This window comes from Notolepis coatsorum, assembly GCF_963971535.1.
Source record: "Notolepis coatsorum genome assembly, chromosome: 2".
In the NCBI taxonomy this organism is placed as follows: Eukaryota; Metazoa; Chordata; class Actinopteri; order Aulopiformes; family Paralepididae; genus Notolepis; species Notolepis coatsorum.
The window spans coordinates 223,798,834-223,818,820 of NC_140166.1; the positions used below are offsets into that span (position 1 = coordinate 223,798,834).

At 40.4% G+C, this 19,987-nt stretch overlaps 1 protein-coding gene across 1 annotated transcript; it reads left to right on the plus strand.

Moving 5' to 3' along the window:
* Window positions 1–13,651: 13,651 nt before the first annotated feature.
* Window positions 13,652–15,072, plus strand: LOC311223808 (tripartite motif-containing protein 16-like; the record flags this gene model as incomplete). The annotated part of the gene is made up of 2 exons (XM_084308574.1): window positions 13,652–14,886; window positions 14,973–15,072. 2 exons carry the CDS (start codon window positions 13,652–13,654, stop codon window positions 15,070–15,072), a joined length of 1,335 nt encoding a protein of 444 aa, XP_084164700.1.
* Window positions 15,073–19,987: the final 4,915 nt, after the last annotated feature.

Below are 19,987 nucleotides of genomic sequence, written 5' to 3' on the forward strand. Positions count from 1 at the left end.
GAGACAGACCTAGATAGGAGCTGGTTTAGGAAGAATTACCATTTATTGAATATTGTGCATTTTGTCTTTTGTTCTTTTGTTCTTACTAAATAAACGTGGACATCTAAACCCAGAAGGACCCGTGTGGATATTTGCTTGAAACTTGCCGTTTCACCGACTGAACCTCAATATAGAACTTCAGTCTAAATCTAACATTACCATTGAAATTCAATACTGTTCAAATGAAACGAGTTAGAGTTCATAGAAGAAACATAAGTCTATACTCTACAGCAGGGGTCAGCAACCTTTACTATCAAAAGAGCCACTTTTCCCCTGTCCCACAAAATAAAATGCTCAGGGAGCCGGCGCCGCACAACCTATTTACCCTTAAAATGAAGATAACACAGTGTATAACGTTTTATATATCCCCAAGCATACCCCACATTTAGCATAAAACGCCTGACAATTGCATACCCAAAGTAATTTGCCATTTATTATACTTTATACACTTATAGCACACAGTTTGTTGCATTAATGGGATTATAAAGCAACAAAAAGAAAAAAATTGACTTTTTAATTACTGTTTTTAGTTTTACCTGTTATAACAAAGGAAAACCTCACTCTTATGAAGAGGAGAAAAAATACTGGCTGTGTAGACCTATTTTTTAATAAAACACAGAAGAGGAGACAAAACACTGGTGTCTGTAGACCGACTTTGAAATAAAACCCTGAACTATTCAGGTATATTTGAGTCCTTCCCTTATTTGTGGAACATTTATAAAATAGAAAGTAGTCCACTTTGAAAAAAGAATACCATGTGTAGACCTACTTTGAAATAAAACACAGAAAAGGAGAAAAAACACTGGCATCTGTAGACCTACTTTGAAATAAAACCCTGAACTATGCAGCTCTATTAGAGTCCTTCCCTTATTTGTGGAAAATCTATAAAATAAAAAGTACATTTTTCATTGTTCGTAAATTTCGCACCACATATCAGGCATACAGGTAAGCCTTTTGTTGACTAAATATCTTAGTTGATGAAATATTTTTTCATTTCAGTGTCACAGTATGACATCGATCTCCATAATAATAATGACATTTATTTTATTTTTTTTTGGGCCAGGGAGCCACAGCTGATTGGCTAAAGAGCCGCATGCGGCCTCGAGGCCGCAGGTTGCCGACCCCTGCTCTACAGTATCAATAATACAAATATGTGTGTACATGTACAGCCCAACCTGTTTATAAATATACAAATAACTATGCTAAGTCTACCCCTGGTACAAATATAACTAACTATGTTATGTCTACTCCCGGTACAATATATATACTGTAACTATAATTATAAAATATAAGTATATCCTGTGCAATATATATATAGTACTCCAACTACTCCATACTAAGTCTACCTTGATCTGTACATGGAATATAAGATATTTGGAACTTTATGAACCTATTGTAAAATGTAATATAGATCAGTTTTACTACAATGTTTGCAAACATTGCCAACATACCCAAAGAGTTTCAGCCACAGAACAAATACAAGCAGCGTTGTCTGGTGTCAGTCAGCAGGCTATGAAAACAGGGCTCCATTCTTATGTCTGGTGGTGGAGCTACACATTCATGTATGTTTGGATCAATTACCTTTAACATATTCAATCTAGCCAATTAAAAAATGCACACATTTGGATATGATCACTTTTCCCTTTGTATAATAACTGTATAAGGTGACTGTACATGTCTTCATATGTCCTTGGACCATATCTTGTTCCACATATAAAATTAATAATTCATAATAAATAGGACTGTTACAGATGGACAACAAAACAATATTTTGTATATTATCTATAGAACTAATCTTCAAACGGACACAAAGGCTGATTATGGCTGCACTTTGAAATTGAAATGATATAACAACACTGCTAGGAGTAGTTTAGTGTATATTGTATACTGAGCTGAATTAACTCTTCATCAAAATGTTATAGCTAAGTGTTTTATTCACAATGTGAAATCAGATACTGCATAAAATCTGTTGTATAAAAGCAACAGAACACTAAAGGCTGTGCGTTGTAGTAAATCTAGTAAATAGAGTCGCGGCTGAGATGATGGAAATACTTTAGATGTGATGTTATTTACTCTTGTGTTCTATTGCTTAATCACTTCCTGTAGTAACATTTACAGAAACATGTTACATTATGGTTCACTGCAGATTTGGAAAGGCCGTCACCAGGGTTAACATTCTAACCTGTCTAAATGACATGTCGTCAGCCTGTGACTGCAACTTGTTCCTGTTTGCGGACGACTCAGCCCTGCTGGTCTCTGACAAGAACAAATTGCAGGTTGAAAAAACCCTCAGCACGGAACTAGGCAAAATCTGCATATGGCTCGCTGATAACAAACTATCATTACACATGGGCAAAACAGAGTCCATTCTCTTCGGTTCAAATAACAAACTCAGCAAGACCGACGGATTCTCAGTTACAGTGGGTGACAATATTGTCACAAGGAAAGACGAAATTACCTACCTGGGTTCCATCCTAGAGGCAAATCTTTCCTGTGACAAAATGGCATCCAATGTAATAAAAAAAAGTCAACCAACGAACTAGATTCTTGTACCGGATCTCCTCTCTGGTAAACAAGAATACCCTGAAGACTCTGGCAGGAGCACTCATTCAAGGGTACTATGACTATGCGTGCACCTCATGGTACCAAAGCACCTCAAAGGCGCTTAAAACAAAATTACAAACATCACAAAACAAACTGGTCAGACTACTACTTGACCTGAACCCCAGAACCCACCTCACCCCTGCCCACTTTGCCAACCTAGGATGGCTTAGAGTAGACGACAGAGTACAGCAACTTGCAATGGGCCTGGTCTACAAGATACACTATACGACCGGGGTGCCCATGTACATGTCAAAATACTTCCCAAAGGTCAGTGAATACCACAACCACTACACCAGAGGAAGCTCAACAAATCATGTTAAACCCAGATTCGGCTCAAACAAGGGACTAAACACGTTTCGCAATTATGCCACAACAATGTGGAACGCCCTACCCAAAGCTGTAAAGGAATGTGAATCCCTGCCCACATTCAAAACCGCTCTTAAAGAGCACCTACGGGAGGCTGCAATTCGAAACTGGCCACCGTAAATGCCCAAAACCCCCACCACCTCCTAATAGACAGTCTCCTCACCACCGCATGTATATATTCCCTCCCCGCCGTATGTATATTTCCCTCCCACCCACCCACCCCCTCCTAATGTACAGTCCCCTCCCCATCATATGTATATACTCTGTCAGGATCTAGGGGTAACACTAACAGTACTGTATATTTGAATACCGTTATGTCACAAATGTATCAGTACTAAATACCTATATGTCCCTATGCAATAAATGTCATGTATGTTGTGTATGTCATAAATGTCTATATGAATTGAAAATGGGGGACCCTGATGGAAACAAGACAAACGTCTTTCTCAGGTCTGCATCCCCTTAACAATTGTATGTATTTGAGCCGTACTGTATTGTACCCATTCTGCAATCTGTTAAATAAAGTTTTCATTCATTCATTCATTCAACCCACCTCTTCAACCTCGGGATCCCATCATAGAGATGCATGTAAATGGTAAATGGTAAATGGCTGCATTTATATACTAGCACTTTTATCCAAAGCGCTTTACAATTTGTTCTACTCTGTCGTGTGTCTGCTGAGCAAGGGTAGAATTACCTATGGAGTCAATGGAAAGAAGACAGACGCATAATGGGGTAAACCGTTGTCAGAACTCAGCTAATTTGGACAGTCTTTCAATGCCATTATGAATAACTAGCAATCTGTCTGTCGATGAGAGCTTTCATTTATGTCTAACTATAGCCCGCCATTCAAAATGCCATTCCAGCATTCGTCCCTATGAGACAGTTCTAGTCAAATTCTGCACTAATGCTAACATGAGTATGCAACAATCTCATACTGGCTGCATATATTTTCTACCGTCTTATCTAGAAGCTCATACTGGCTGCATATCTCTTCTACTGTCTATCTAGAAGCTCATACTGGCTGCATATCTTTTCTACTGTATCTAGAAGCTCATACTGGCTGCATATGTTTTCTACTGTATCTAGAAGCTCATACTGGCTGCATATCTTTTCTACTGTATCTAGAAGCTCATACTGGCTGCATATCTTTTCTACTGTCTATAGAAGCTCATACTGGCTGCATATGTTTTCTACTGTATCTAGAAGCTCATACTGGCTGCATATCTTTTCTACTGTATCTAGAAGCTCATACTGGCTGCATATCTGTTCTACTGTCTATAGAAGCTCATTGGTTTGTAAATGTAATAGATTTTCTATAGATTTTTAGTTTTTAATGTATGTTCTGTAATCTGTATATTGGCCTGGCAAATGGTGTGTTATTGTTGTGTCGTGTTAATTGTGATACTGCACACGATAACTATTAAATATAAGGATCTTGAATACAAGGTGTAGTGGTTTTAGCTCTATAGTCAATACAATGACAAGATATCTGGACGGGCCTTTGTAACACTTGGCAACTCTCACTGATTTACAGTATAAACTGGTGGCAGATTATCATGGACACAAGATGGCGCTATTCACCATACAATCATTAGACTCTAGCTTGCCTTCATTTGCACCTTTCCAATGTGGTCCCAGTACACCTGGTGCTGTGCTGGTAAAGACATAATGACATGATGCAGGTATTTTACATTGCAAAATTAGCTGGAATGCTGCCATCTGATTAGGTTAAGATAAGATATTCCTTTATTGATCCCCTTGGGGAAATTCAGGCATCATAGCAGCATGGGGGAGGGGGGGGGGGGTACAGCGTAGTAAGAACAACACAAGCAGTGTAAACAAATAGGTCAATATAATTTACTATCTAACTAACTGAAATATATATTCACAGTATTCACAGTGTCACATAAGGTGCAGTATGCATAAGGTAGTGTTATAATTGACTATCTAACTAACTGAAATATACATTATTCACAGTATCACAGTATCCACATAAGGTGCAGTATGCATAAGGTAGTGTTATTGTCCTCCTTGGGTTCCTATTAGTTCTAGGTCAATGTCTGGCAGCAGTCGCTGCCCACTGTTGTGGAGCCTGATGGCCGCTGGTATACAAGCACTGTCCGAGGCGGTTAGTTGAGTGTCGGGGGGGTATGAGTCTGTGGCTGAACGTGCTTCTCATCTTGACTAGCTCGTCGTAGAGAGGGTGGGAGGGGTTCTCCAGGATGGCAGCCAGCTTCCTTCTCATCCCCCTCTCTGCCATCACCTCTAGTCTAGGTAGCTCGACTCCCACCACGGAGCTAGCCTTCTTGAGCTTGTTGGTGTCCCTTGAGTTGATGTAGCCTCCCCAGCATGCCACAGCATAGAAGAGGGCGCTGGACACTACAGACTGATAGAATGACTGCAGCAGTCTATTGCACACGTTGAAGGACCTGAGTCTCCTGAAGGGGCACTTCACCAAAAAACAGGGGCAATTTATTTTACAAATAACCTCACACACATCCAAAAACGTGTGCAAAGTTTTGCAAATATTAATTTAGTTTGACAGCTATTGAGAGTAAATTAGTTTGAATATGGCAACCAGTAATGTCGTCGGGGACACTGAATAATTGTGTTGTGTTAATCACAGCTCAATTAAATGATAATTGAGCCTTGCTCATAGAAGTTATTGTTTCAAATGTTTTTTTTATAAACCATTTATTATAGATTCCGCAAGTCTTCTTTTAATAAAAACATCAAGAAGAAAAGAAAGAAACCAGCAAAAGAATAAACACCAGGCAGCGGTCTAAAAGCCTGTGTGACCTCTAGCTTTTCTCTGATTGATTGATTGATTGATTGATTGATTGAAAACTTTATTTGCAGAATGGGTACAGTACAGTACAGCTCAATACATACAATTGTTAAGGGGATGCAGACCAGAGAAAGACTTTCGTCTTGTTTACATCAAGGTCCCCCATTTTCAATTCATCGTAACATATATGACAGACATGACATACAGATAGACAGTACTGCTACATCTATACATTTATGACATACCAGATTTGCAAATACAGTACTGTTTGTGATACAAAAAGAGTCCAGAAAAAAGAGTATATACATTTGACGTAGAAACTGTACATTGGATTGGGTAGGTGGGGGGGGACTGTACATTGGAGGTGGTTGGGGGGGGGGGGGGGGGGGTGGGTAGGAGTGGGGGGGGGGGGGGGGGGGGGGGGTTGGGTAGGAGGGGTGGGTGGGGGACACTGTACAACTGTACAAACAAAACTGTACATTGGAATATTGACAAGACCATACTTGGTAATTTACTGTACATTGGAGGGGGTTGTTCGGACATTTACAGGGGCCAGTTTCGAATTGCAGTCTCCCTTAGGTGTTTTTTGAGAGTGTTTTTGAAAGTGGGTAGTGATTCACATTCCTTTACAGCTTTGGGTAGGGCGTTCCACATTGATGTGGCATAATTGCGAAACGTGTTTAGTCCCTTGTTTGAGCCGAATCTGGGTTTAACATGATTTGTGGAGCTCCCTCTGGTGTTGTGATCGTGGTATTCACTGACCTTTGGGAAGTATTTTGACATGTACATGGGTACCTTAGTCGTGTAGTGTATCTTGTAGACCTGGCCCATTGCAAGTTGCTGTACTCTGTCGTCTACTCTAAGCCATCCTATGTTGTCAAAGTGGGCAGGGGTGAGGTGGGTTCTAGGAGTAAGGTCAAGCAGTAGTCTGACCAGTTTGTTTTGAGATGTTTGTAATTTTGTTTTTAGCGCCTTTGAGGTGCTTTGGTACCATGAGGTGCAAGCATAGTCGTAGTACCCTTGAATGAGTGCTCCTGCCAGAGTCTTCAGGGTATTCTTGTTTACCAGTGAGGAGATCCGGTACAAGAATCGAGTTCGTTGGTTGACTTTTTTTATTACATTGGATGCCATTTTGTCACAGGAAAGATTTGCCTCTAGGATGGAGCCCAGGTAGGTAATATCTTCTTTCCTTGTGACAATATTGTCACCCACTGTAACTGAGAAGCCGTCGGTCTTGCTGAGTTTGTTATTTGAACCGAAGAGAATGGACTCTGTTTTGCCCATGTGTAATGATAGTTTGTTATCAGCGAGCCATACGCAGATTTCCCACCTCTCATGTGGTTCATAAATGGACTCAGAACTGAGAGTCTCGGAGCTCCTCCAACCTGCAGACTCTCGGAGCTCCTCCCACCTGCAGACTATCGGAGCTCCTCCCACCTGCAGACTCTCGGAGCTCCTCCCACCTGCAGACTCTCGGAGCTCCTCCCACCTGCAGACTTCAGCATTGTTCTTGGAACTCGTCATTTTCATTTAACGCTATTGAATTTCAATGGTAATTCATGACCGTTTCATATTCTTCCTTAAAGATTTGGAACAGATATTTGACAAGCTAATTGCTGCTAATTGGAGGGATGATATCTAGACTTAAACCAGCATTGATATTGGAATAGTAAACAGTAAGTAGTAAACAGTAAGTAAACAGCATAGGTAATGGTATTGAATTTCAATGGTATCAATTTAGAAAGTAATTATTTGAGGGAGGATATCTAGACTTAAACCAGCATTGGATTTCAAACACTAAGTAATTTAAATGTAACGCTATTTCATTTAAATGGTAATATATATCTAGACTTAAACCAGCATTGATATTGGAATAGTAAACAGTAAGTAGTAAACAGTAAGTAAACAGCATAGGTAATGGTATTGAATTTCAATGGTATCAATTTAGAAAGTAATTATTTGAGGGAGGATATCTAGACTTAAACCAGCATTGGATTTCAAACACCAAGTAATTTAAATGTAACGCTATTTCATTTAAATGGTAATATATATCTAGACTAAAAGCAGCATTCTTTTGGAACTCTAACTTGTTTGATTCTAACGCTGTTGAATTTCAATAGTAATTAAAAAGGTGAATACATATGAAAAAAGGTTGTTGATTGTTGAGTATGAAAATAAAGATGTGGACTTCCCCACAGGCAAAGGGACAGAGGTGCTGAAGAGCGAAATGGATTATGTGAATATCCAATATCAAAACCAGCTTTACCCCATTTGATAGAATAGTACTCTGATAAACGTAAAAGGACTCTATTAAAAATTCTACTAAAGTAATAGCATAAAAGTAAATATTGAATGTAAGTGACTAAAGTAAATACACATTCTGTATGGTGTACTACAGGATTATAATGCTTGGGAGCTCCTAAATTCTCAATGCATCAGCCTCTGTGTGACGTCAAACTGGTTGTTCATCCAGTTATGCTGGTTGTGATTCCTTCCTTTTGACATCGACAGACTTACACATTAAATGTTATGTTTCCCATATGATCCCATATTTTGGATTAAAAGAAAGTACAGTAACTGGCAGGGTTTGTATAAAATTAATGTGGTAGAGGAAAATAAATTAGGAAACTTCTTTTGAAGTGTACATAGTAAAATGTATTGTTGTGATTATTATTCTTATTTGTTAAAAAAGATTATGCACTGTACTGTCGTAGCACGTTCCATTGTGTTTACATAAATGGTGAATAAAGTAATCTGAATCTGAGATCCCTAAACTGGAAATACTCAAGTAAAGTATCCTACAAACTGTATTTAAATACAAGAGTAAAAGTACTTTCTTTCCTCCCCTGGGTTCTCTACTTTCTTTCAAGTTCAAGTTTGTTTATTATTTGTCACAACAAAATACAGAATACTTTATAATGAAATGCTTGTTTCTGTATGAGCCCCTGAGAGTGTGCTACATACAGTTACTGTACCTATTTACTAATGCATATTTGGTAACATCAAGTTATTCTCTAGATATCCTTTTAACAACTATAATCATGGGTCTCATAATTATATATATACATAACTTTGCTCATGAAATGAGAACTACTGCAGATTTACTTTGACACCAATGCCCAGCAATGAAGTCGGGTTCTTTCTGAGACATAAAGGAAACTGGTAAGAAACCAGCCTCCAAACAAATCAGTAAATCAAATCAGTGATAGAGCGAGAGACAGAGAGAGAGAGCAAGAGAGAATAGTGAGTGTGAGAGAAAGAGAAAGCAAGAGAGGAGAGAATGAGAGTAAATGCGAGAGAGAGAGGGAGAACGTGTGTGTGTGTGTGTGTGTGAGAGAGAGAGGAGAAAGTGTGAGAGAAAAAGAAAGCAAGAGAGGAGAGAGTGACAGTAAATGATGTGTGAGAGTGTGTATGAGAGATAGAGCGAGAGAGAGAGAGAAATGAAAAGAGATTTTGTATTGAGTATGTATACCTCTTTCTCTCTTTGTGCTTATGAGTTTTAGTGGGTTTTCCTTGACAAAGTAAACACATTAGAGGTAGTTGATGGCGAGAGAAAGTCTGAACTATGTAAAACATCTAGGAATGTAGGTCAGTATTCCAATGTACAGTGTGTGTGTCCCCTACCCAACCCCCCCCCCGCCTCCAATGTACAGCCCCACCCCACCTACCCAACCTCCCCCAATGCACAGTTTCTATGTCAAATGTATATACACTCTTTTTCTGGATTTTTTTAGTATCACAAACAGTACTGTATTTGAAAATCTGGTATGTCATAAATGTATAGATGTAGCAGTACTGTCTATCTGTATGTCGTGTGTGTCATATGATGCATTGAAAATGGAGGACCCTGATGGAAACAAGACGAAAGTCTTTCTCAGGTCTGCATCCTCTTAACAATTGTATGTATTGAGCTGTACTATACTGTACCCATTCTGCAATCTGTTAATAAACTTTTCAATCAATCAATCAATCAATCTATGAATCACAGTAAAATAGACACTGTCTCTTTAAAGTGACTCCTCCCCTGTATAACTATAACCAGGAAGCACCTCCCACCAAACACGCGTCACACACAATCAGAGTTTACTCTACAACCAGGAAGCAGTGAAGCACGCCACCCGCGTGATCAGATTTCACTCTTCCTGAGAAAACAAAACTTGAAATGGCGCAGCAAGGAGTTGTTATTAGGAATTGTCTATTTCTTGTCTATTTGTCTAATTGTCTATTTTTTTTATTTAATTTTTTTTCCGTTGTGATGTCACAGTATGATGTCATAATAGTACATTCTAGAACATGTGTGATGTCACAGTATGATGTCATAATAGTACATTCTAGAACATTTGTGATGTCGATGTCATAATAGAACACTCTAGAACATTTGTGATGTCACAGTATGATGTCATATTAGAACATTCTAGAACATTTGTGATGTCACAGTATGATGTCATAATAGGACATTCTAGAACATTTGTGATGTCGATGTCATAATAGAACACTCTAGAACATTTGTGATGTCACAGTATGATGTCATATTAGAACATTCTAGAACATTTGTGATGTCACAGTATGATGTCATAATAGGACATTCTAGAACATTTGTGTCCAGTATATTCAACAATTCGAGTGGAATGCTTCTCTTAGTGAGATGATACATAGGGCAGCGCAGGGCACAATCCCTATGAAGGAGGAACCCAGAGCTAGAAGGATGGTTCCCTGGTGGAATAAAGAATGTGACGTAGCTGTAAGGAATAGGAATAAAGCAGACGGTTTCCAGGGTTGTGCCAGTCAGTAGAATATAAGAGGTTAAGGGGAGTAGCACGAAGAGTTATTAAAGATGCTAAAAAGAGTAGTTGGAGGAAGTTCTGTGAAACACTAGGCCCTGAGACTTCTGTGAGGCAGATGTGGGCAGTCGTACACAGAATGGCTGGAATATATAAAAAAAGCTCGATTCCAGTGATTCAGAAGGGGGGGGTAGAAGCAGTAACCAATAAAGAGAAGGCAGACATGCTGGTGGAGGCATTTCAGGCAGTGCATAACTCTGGGAGTCTGGGGGAGGAGAGAGGGAGAAAGAGGTCTGAACTGCTATCGCAGAATGAGTGGAAGTTGAGAAGAAGCTCAGAAAATAATAATCCGATTAATTTGTACTTTACAATGAAAGAGTTAGGGGATGCTATCCAGGCTGGTGCAAATACGACGCCTGGCAGAGATGGATTATCCTATGAATTATTTAAGAATTTGGACGAATTTGTAATGATTGAAATACTGGGTTTGTTTAATAATGTGTGGCTAGAAGGCTGCTTGCCAAAGGAGTGGAAGCATGCCGTCATCATTCCTATTTTGAAGCCAGGTAAAGTAGCGGCTGATCCAGGATCTTACCGACCCATAGCCTTGACGTCTGTATTGTGTAAAATTATGGAAAGGATGATTACTAATAGATTAGTTTACTTTTTAGAAAGTAAGGATCTTTATGTTGGGTATCAGAATGGGTTTAAAAAAAAGCAGGTCTACAATGGAATCAGTAGCTGTTCTAGACCAGGACATTAGACAGGCTTTTGACAATAAGGAAGTAGTGATAAGTGTATTTTTGGATATTGAGAAGGCGTATGACTCTTTGTGGAAAGAGGGGCTGCTTTTGAAATTGTATGACCTAGGAGTTAGAGGGAGATTGTTTAATTGGATAAAGGATTTTCTATTAGACAGGACGATCCAAGTACGTGTGGGGGGGCAAACCTCAAAAACTGTAAAAATAGAAAATGGCACCCCGCAAGGAAGCGTGATTAGTCCGGTCCTCTTCGATGTGATGATTAATGACATTTTTGGGCAAATTGGAAAAGGATATGGGTTGTCTTTATTTGCGGACGATGGGGCCATATGGAAAAGAGGGAAGAATGTTGAGTATTGTTTAAAGCAGGTACAAAGAGCTCTGGGGGATGTAGAGGAATGGGGAGACAAGTGGGGTTTTAAAATATCCGCCTCTAAGTCTAATTATATGATTTTTGGTTTTAGAAAGAGGGTGCCTAGGGGAAGGCTGGTTATGTATGGATCTCCCTTAGAGAGAGTAAAGGTGTTTAAATTTTTGGGAGTTTGGTTTGACGAAAGATTGAATTGGGCTGTTCATATAGAGAAAATCCTGGCAAAGTGTGAAAGAATAGTGAATGTGCTGAGAAGTTTGGCTGGGAGTGGGTGGGGAGCGGATAGAGAGACCACGTGCATGATATACCAGGCGATGATCAGGTCAACAATTGATTATGGTTGTTATGTGTACGGCTCTGCGGCCAAGTCTAATTTGCGAAAGCTGGATGTGCTTCAGTGCAAGGCTCTGAGAATCTGCTGTGGAGCTTTTAAGACCACCCCTGCCTCAGCACTATTGGTGGAAATGGGGGAGTTGCCCCTAAACCTGAGGAGAGTAAAGTTAGGGCTACAGTACTGGGCAAAATTGAGTGGGACAAGTCTGTCCTTCCCAGCTAGGTGTTTACTTTCAGGAGATGGGGATAAGTATAAATTTTTTTTGGCCAGTATTGATCAGTGGGCCAGGAAGTTGAGATTGCATCAGGGGGGAGTGGCGGAGCACACTCGGTGGCTATCAGTGCCATTTTGGCTAGTGCCTGATCGAGTCATTGAACTTAGGTTCTTGAAGGAGGAGGATAAGGGCGAGATTGTGGAGGAAATAGAGAGGTTCCTTCTGGAATCAGGGGCTCTGGAGGTGTACACTGATGGCTCTGTGGATCCTGAAAGTGGGAGGGCAGGATTTGGGTGGTGGGTGCCTCGGTTAGGGATCGGTAAGGGACAAAGAATATCCGATGGCAGCTCAGTATTTGTGACAGAGTTGCTTGCCATCCTCTGGGCATTGTGGTGGGTGGAGGAAGTGGGACCAAGCCAGGTGATTATATGCTCTGACTCGGCTGCTGCACTGATGGCTCTGAGTGCAGGTGGGTCTAAAGCTCGCCCTGATCTCATTCAGGAAATAATGTTGGTTTTATATAGGATTGCGAAGGCAGGCTGGTCAGTGGAGTTTTGTTGGGTCCCGGGGCACGCTGGGATTGCGGGGAATGAGATGGCTGACTCCCTTGCCAAACAGAGCCTGGGAAGGGAGGAAGAGATAGGCATTTCAATGGGAAGAGTAGAACTCAGAGATAAGATAAAGAAAGGAGTTGAGGCTGAGTGGCAGGATGAGTGGGAAAGGGGGACCAAGGGAAGGCACTATTTCTCTCTGCAGCCTCGGGTCAAGATCAAGGTGGAGGGATATGGGTCAAGGAGTGATAGGGTGAAGATGTGTAGACTGAGGCTGGGGCACTGTGGGTTGAACAGTAGCTTGTGCATTGTGGGCAAACATCCAGATGGGGTGTGTGAATGTGGAGAGACTGAAACTGTCGGGCATGTCTTCCTAAAATGTGAAAGGTATAGGAAAGAGAGGGAAATCTTTTATAAAAGTCTGGAAGAGCTGGGAGTGTCTTCCTTCTCTCTTAAATCATTCTTTGGCATGGATAATGAGAACCACCAGTTGATCACAGAGGCAGTGCTGACATTTCTGCATGCTTCAGAGTTGTACCAGAGGATATAGCGTTAGGGTATGTATTAGTATTGGTCAGGCAAGAGGAGCAGAGAAGAAGGAGAAAGTGTGAGTTGAAGAGGCCTAAAGATGGAACACCACTAGTGTAGTATAAGAAATGAGGAGGGAAGAAATACGCCAAGAAAGAAGAAGAAGAAGAAGAAGAAGAAGAAGAGATCATCAAAAGAAGTGTGGAGGGCAGTAATACGCCACGATGCGTCTACTCTGCCGGAAATTCAAAAGAAGAAGAAGAAGAAGAAGATCTCATTGTGCCTCTTGAAACAGTCTCTTTGTAGAATAAAATGGCGCAGCAAGGAGTTGATCTGTACCGGGACCAGTTCTGCTGTGCTATCTGTCAGGATGTACTGAAGGATCCGGTAACTATTCCCTGTGGACACAGCTACTGTATGGGCTGTATTAAAGACTGGTGGGATCACGATGATCAGAGGGGGATCTACACATGTCCCCAGTGCAGGGAGACTATTACTCCGAGGCCTGTTCTGAAGAAAAACAATATAATTTCTGAAGTGATGGAACAACTAATGAAGACAGGACTCCAAGCTGCTCCTCCTGATCACTGTTATGCCGGACCTGGAGACGTGGCCTGTGATTTCTGCACTGGGAGAAAGCAGAAAGCCCTCAAGTCCTGCCTGGTATGTCTGGCTTCTTACTGTGAAACTCACCTCCAGCCTCACTATCAATCTGATACCTTTAAGAAGCATAAGCTGGTCATAGCCTCCACACGGCTTCAGGAGAACACCTGCACTCGTCATGACAGGATTCTGGATGTTTTCTGTCGTACTGATCAGCAGTGTATCTGTTATTTGTGTTCCATGGATGAACATAAAGGCCATGATACAGTCTCAGCTGCAGCAGAAAGGACAGCGAGACAGAAAGAGCTTGGCATGAGTCAGCAGAAAATCCACCAGAGAGTCCAGGAGAGAGAGAAGCGACTCAAAGAGGCCCAACAGGCTGTTGATTCTCTCAATCGCTCTGCTGATAAAGCAGTGGAGGACAGTGAGAGAATCTTTACTGAGCTGATACGCTGCTTGGAGACGAGGCGCTCTGAGCTGAAGAAGGTCATCAGAGCCCGACAGAGGACCATAGTGACTCAGGCTGAAGAACTGCAGAAGAGACTGGAGCAGGAGATAGCGGACCTGAGGAGGAGAGACACTGAGCTGGAGCAGCTCTCACACACAGAGGACCACATCCACTTTCTACAGAGTTACCCCCCCCTCTCCGGTCCCAGTGAGTCTACAGACTTACCCAGCATCAGTGTCCTTGCTCTCCTGTACTTTGCAGACGTGACTGAGGTCGTGTCTAAGCTGAGAGACAAACTACAGGACGTTCTGAAAGAGCAGTGGCCCAGAATCTCAACAACAATGAATGCAGTTAATATTTTACTGCCACCAGAGCCCAAGACCAGAGCTGACTTCTTACAACATTCTTCTCAGATCACACTGGACCCAAACACAACACACAGATATCTGTCTTTGTCTGAGGGGAACAGAAAAGCAACACTGATGCAGCAAGAGCAGTCATATCCTAATCACCCAGAACGATTTATTGGATGGTGGCCTCAGGTTCTGGGTATAGAAGGTCTGACTGGACGCTACATTACTGGGAGGTGGAGTGGAGTGGAGGGGTTTCTTTAGCAGCCTCCTACAAAGACATTAGTAGAACAGGCACTGAGGAGGACTGTGAGTTCTGTGAGCTGAAGTAGAGATCAGTGACATTCACAGCTCCTCTACCCAGGGTTTTGGATTTAAATTGATCTTGAAGAAGCTGAGTTGTGAAAGATGAGGTAATTAGGCGTTACATTCACTCAGTCACTCTATCATTGTTCTGAAGGACACACACACACACACACTATGTTTATCTTTGTTTCTAGTTTCTAGCCTACCGGGGTAAAGTTTGTTTGATTGGATATTTGCATATTCACATATTTGATTCCCATCTTCAATACCTCTGTTCCTTTGCATGTGGGGAAGTCAAAATCTTTATTTTCATACTCAGGGTAGGCTGGACAACAATATGCAACCGTTGTATTTGTATTTGATCACCTTTGGTCATTTTGAATTACTGTGGGATTTGGGTCCGTCTCTCCTCTCTCTGTTCCAGGGGGGGTTGGTAACAATGTGGGGGCCAGACCTCCATGGGGGAGGTTGATTCAGCCTATAACCTTCTCCCTCACCTCTTATCTCTGGGCAGCCGGGACACTTCATACGGGACACTCTATCTTCAAGGCCTTCTGTTGAACCCACAGCCAGGATGTGTGGGGCATGGGTCAGTCGTAAATGCAACTATTTTGTTTCAAAACAGACCCATCTGCATTATCAAAAGAGCTGAGAGAGAGTTGTTCTGCTGGTGGCCGACTTTGAGGGAGACAGACCTAGAGAGGAGCTGGTTTAGGAAGAATGACCATTTATTGAATATTGTGCATTTTGTCTTTTGTTCTTGTATTCTTACTAAATAAACGTGGACATATCTAAACCCAGAAGGACCCGAGTGGATATTTGCTTGAAACTTGCCGTTTCACTGACTGAACCTCAATATAGAACTTTGAACACAACGCAAAGGAATTCACTTGAACTCATTATTTCCATGATGTGCTACACGAGAAATTCAGTCTAAATCTAACATTACCATTGAAATTCAATACTGTTCAAATGAAACTAGTTAAGAGTTCATAGAAACATAAATCTATACTCTACAGTATCAATAATACAAATATGTGTGTACATGTACAGCCCAACCTGTTATAAATATACAAATAACTATGCTAAGTCTACCCCTGGTACAAATATAGCTAACTCTATCTTATGTCTACTCCCGGTACAATATATATACTGTAACTATAATTATAAATATAAGTATATCCTGTGTATATATAGTACTCCATACTAAGTCTACCTTGATCTGTACATGGAATATAAGCTATTTGGAACTTTCTGAACCTATTGTAAAATGTAATATAGATCAGTTTTACTACAATGTTTGCAAACATTGCCAACATACCCAAAGTGTTTCAGCCACAGAACAAATACAAGCAGCGTTGTCTGGTGTCAGTCAGCAGGCTATGAAAACAGGGCTCCATTCTTATGTCTGGTGGTGGAGCTACACATTCATGTATGTTTGGATCAATTACCTTTAACATATTCAATCTAGCCAATTAAAAAATGCACACATTTGGATATGATCACTTTTCCCTTTGTATAATAACTGTATAAGGTGACTGTACAATTGTCTTCATATAAACATTTAGTATAAAATAATTACCTATAAAATATGAAGGGCAATGTATAGTGTGTAAAAACATATATAAAAATAACAACACTTTCACACAAGTTCATAGTTTATTCAAAAGATCTATTGATTTAAGTGTCCAACAGGACTTTACATAAACATTTGTACAGTGATGATGAGAGACGAGTTATGCAACACCTGCACTCTATTTCAGTTCACTGGAGATATCATATCTTTGCTGACAAAATAACAGCACGTTATGAAGGTCAAAGGTTGTGCAAAATCTTCCAGCTTTGTCCTTGGACCATATCTTGTTCCACATATGAAATTAATAATCCATAATAAATAGGACTGTTACAGTTGGACAACAAAACAATATATTGTATATTATCTATAGAACTAATCTTCAAACGGACACAAAGGCTGATTATAGCACTTTGAAATTGAAATGATATAACATGTCACTGTATGTTGTTTGCTATAGCAACACTGCTAGGAGTAGTTTAGTGTATATTGTATACTGCGCTGAATTAACTCTTCATCAAAACGTTATAGCTAAGTGTTTTATTCACAATGGGAAAAAAAGATATTGCATAAAATCTGTTGTATAAAAGCAACAGAACACTAAAGGCTGTGCGTTGTAGTAAATCTAGTAAATAGAGTCGCGGCTGAGATGATGGAAATACTTTAGATGTGATGTTATTTACTCTTGTGTTCTATTGCTTAATCACTCCCTGTAGTAACATTTACAGAAACATGTTACATTATGGTTCACTGCAGATTTGGAAAGGCCGTCACCAGGGTTAACATTCTAACCCACCTCTTCAACCTCGGGATCCCATCATAGAGCTGCATGTAAATAATAAATGGTAAATGGCTGCATTTATATACTAGCACTTTTATCCAAAGCGCTTTACAATTTGTTCCTCACATTATACCCATTCACTCACACATTCACACACCGAATGAATGCCAACCTGCTCATCGGGAGCAATTAGGGGTTAAGTATCTTGCTCAAGGACACTTCGACACGTTGCCCGGGAGGAGCAGGAATCGAACCGTGAACCTCTGGATTACCAGACGACTGCTCTACTCTGTCGTGTGTCTGCTGAGCAAGGGTAGAATTACCTATGGAGTCAATGGAAAGAAGACAGACGCATAATGGGGTAAACCGTAGAACTCAGGTAATTTGGACAGCCATTATGAATAACTAGCAATCTGTCTGTCGATGAGAGCTTTCTTATGTCTAACTATGCCTGCCATTCAAAATGCCATTCCAGCATTCGTCCCTATGAGACAGTTCTAGTCAAATTCTGCACTAATGCTAACATGAGTATATGCAACAATCTCATACTGGCTGCATATATTTTCTGCTGTCTTATCTAGAAGTTCATACTGGCTGCATATCTTTTCTACTGTATCTAGAAGCTCATACTGGCTGCATATATTTTCTACTGTCTAGAAGCTCATACTGGCTGCATATATTTTCTACTGTATCTAGAAGCTCATACTGGCTGCATATCTGTTCTACTGTCTATAGAAGCTCATTGGTTTGTAAATGTAATAGATTTTCTATAGATTTTTAGTTTTTAATGTATGTTCTGTAATCTGTATATTGGCCTGGCAAATGGTGTGTTATTGTTGTATTAATTGTGATACTGCACACGATCACGATAACCATTAAATATAAGGATCTTGAATACAAGGTGTAGTGGTTTAAGCTCTATAGTCAATACAATGACAAGAGATCTGGACGGGCCATTGTAACACTGGGCAACTCTCACTGATTTACAGTATAAACTGGTGGCAGATTATCATGGACACAAGATGGCGCTATTCACCATACAATCATTCGACATAGCTTGATTGATTGATTGATTGAAAAGTTTATTAACAGATTGCAGAATGGGTACAGTACAGTACAGCTCAATACATACAATTGTTAAGGGGATGCAGACCAGTCTTGTTTACATCAGGGTCCCCCATTTTCAATTCATCATAACATATATGACATACATGACATACAGATAGACAGTACTGCTACATCTATACATTTATGACATATCAGATTTGCAAATACAGTACTGTTTGTGATACAAAAAGAGTCAAGAAAAAGAGTGTATATACATTTGACGTAGAAACTGTACATTGGAGGAGGTTGGGTGGGTGGGGTGGGGTTGGGTGGGTGGGTGGGGGCTGTACATTGGAGGTGGGGGGGGGGGGTCGGGTAGGGGGGGACGACGACACTGTACACTGTACATTGGAATACTGACAAAGCCATACTTGGTCATTTACTGTGCAACTGGGTTAGGACATTTGTAGGAGCCAGTTTCGAATTGCAGTCTCCCGTAGGTGTTTTTTGAGAGTGTTTTTGAAAGTGGGTAGTGATTCACATTCCTTTACAGCTGTGGGTAGGGCGTTCCACATTGATGTGGCATAATTGCGAAACGTGTTTAGTCCCTTGTTTGAGCCGAATCTGGGTTTAACATGATTTGTGGAGCTCCCTCTGGTGTTGTGATCGTGGTATTCACTGACCTTTGGCTTGCCTTCATTTGCAGGCACCTTTCCAATGTGGTCCCAGTACACCTGGTGCTGTGGTGGTAAAGACACAATGACATGATGCAGGTATGGTTTTTACATTGCAAAATGAGCTGGAATGCTGCTATCTGATTAGGTTAAAGGGGCACTTCACCAAAACAACAGTGGACATTTATTTTACAAATAATCTCACACACATCCAAAAACAAACAGTTTTGCAAATATTAATTTAGTTTGACAGCTATTGAGAGTAAATTAGTTTGAATATGGCAACCAGTAATGTCGTCGGGGACACTGAATCCTTGTGTTGTGTTAATCACAGCTCAATTAAATGATAATTGAGCCTTGCTCATAGAAGTTATTGTTTCAATTTTTTTTTCTATAAACCATTTATTATAGATTCTGCAAGTCTTCTTTTAATAAAAACATCAAGAAGAAAAGAAAGAAACTAGCAAAAGAATAAACACCAGGCAGCTGTCTAAAAGCCTGTGTGACCTCTAGCTTTTCTCTCATGTGGTTCAGGACTCAGAACTGAGAGTCTCGGAGCTCCTCCCACCTGCAGACTTCAGCATTGTTTTTGGAACTCGTCATTTTCATTTAACGCTATTGAATTTCAATGGTAATTCATGACCGTTTCATATTCTTCCTTAAAGATTTGGAACAGATATTTGACAAGCTAATTGCTGCTAATTGGAGGGATGATATCTATACTTAAACCAGCATTGATATTGGAATAGTAAACAGTAAGTAGTAAACAGTAAGTAAACAGCATAGGTAACGGTATTGAATTTCAATGGTATCAATTTAGAAAGTAATTATTTGAGGGATGATATCTAGATTTAAACCAGCATTGG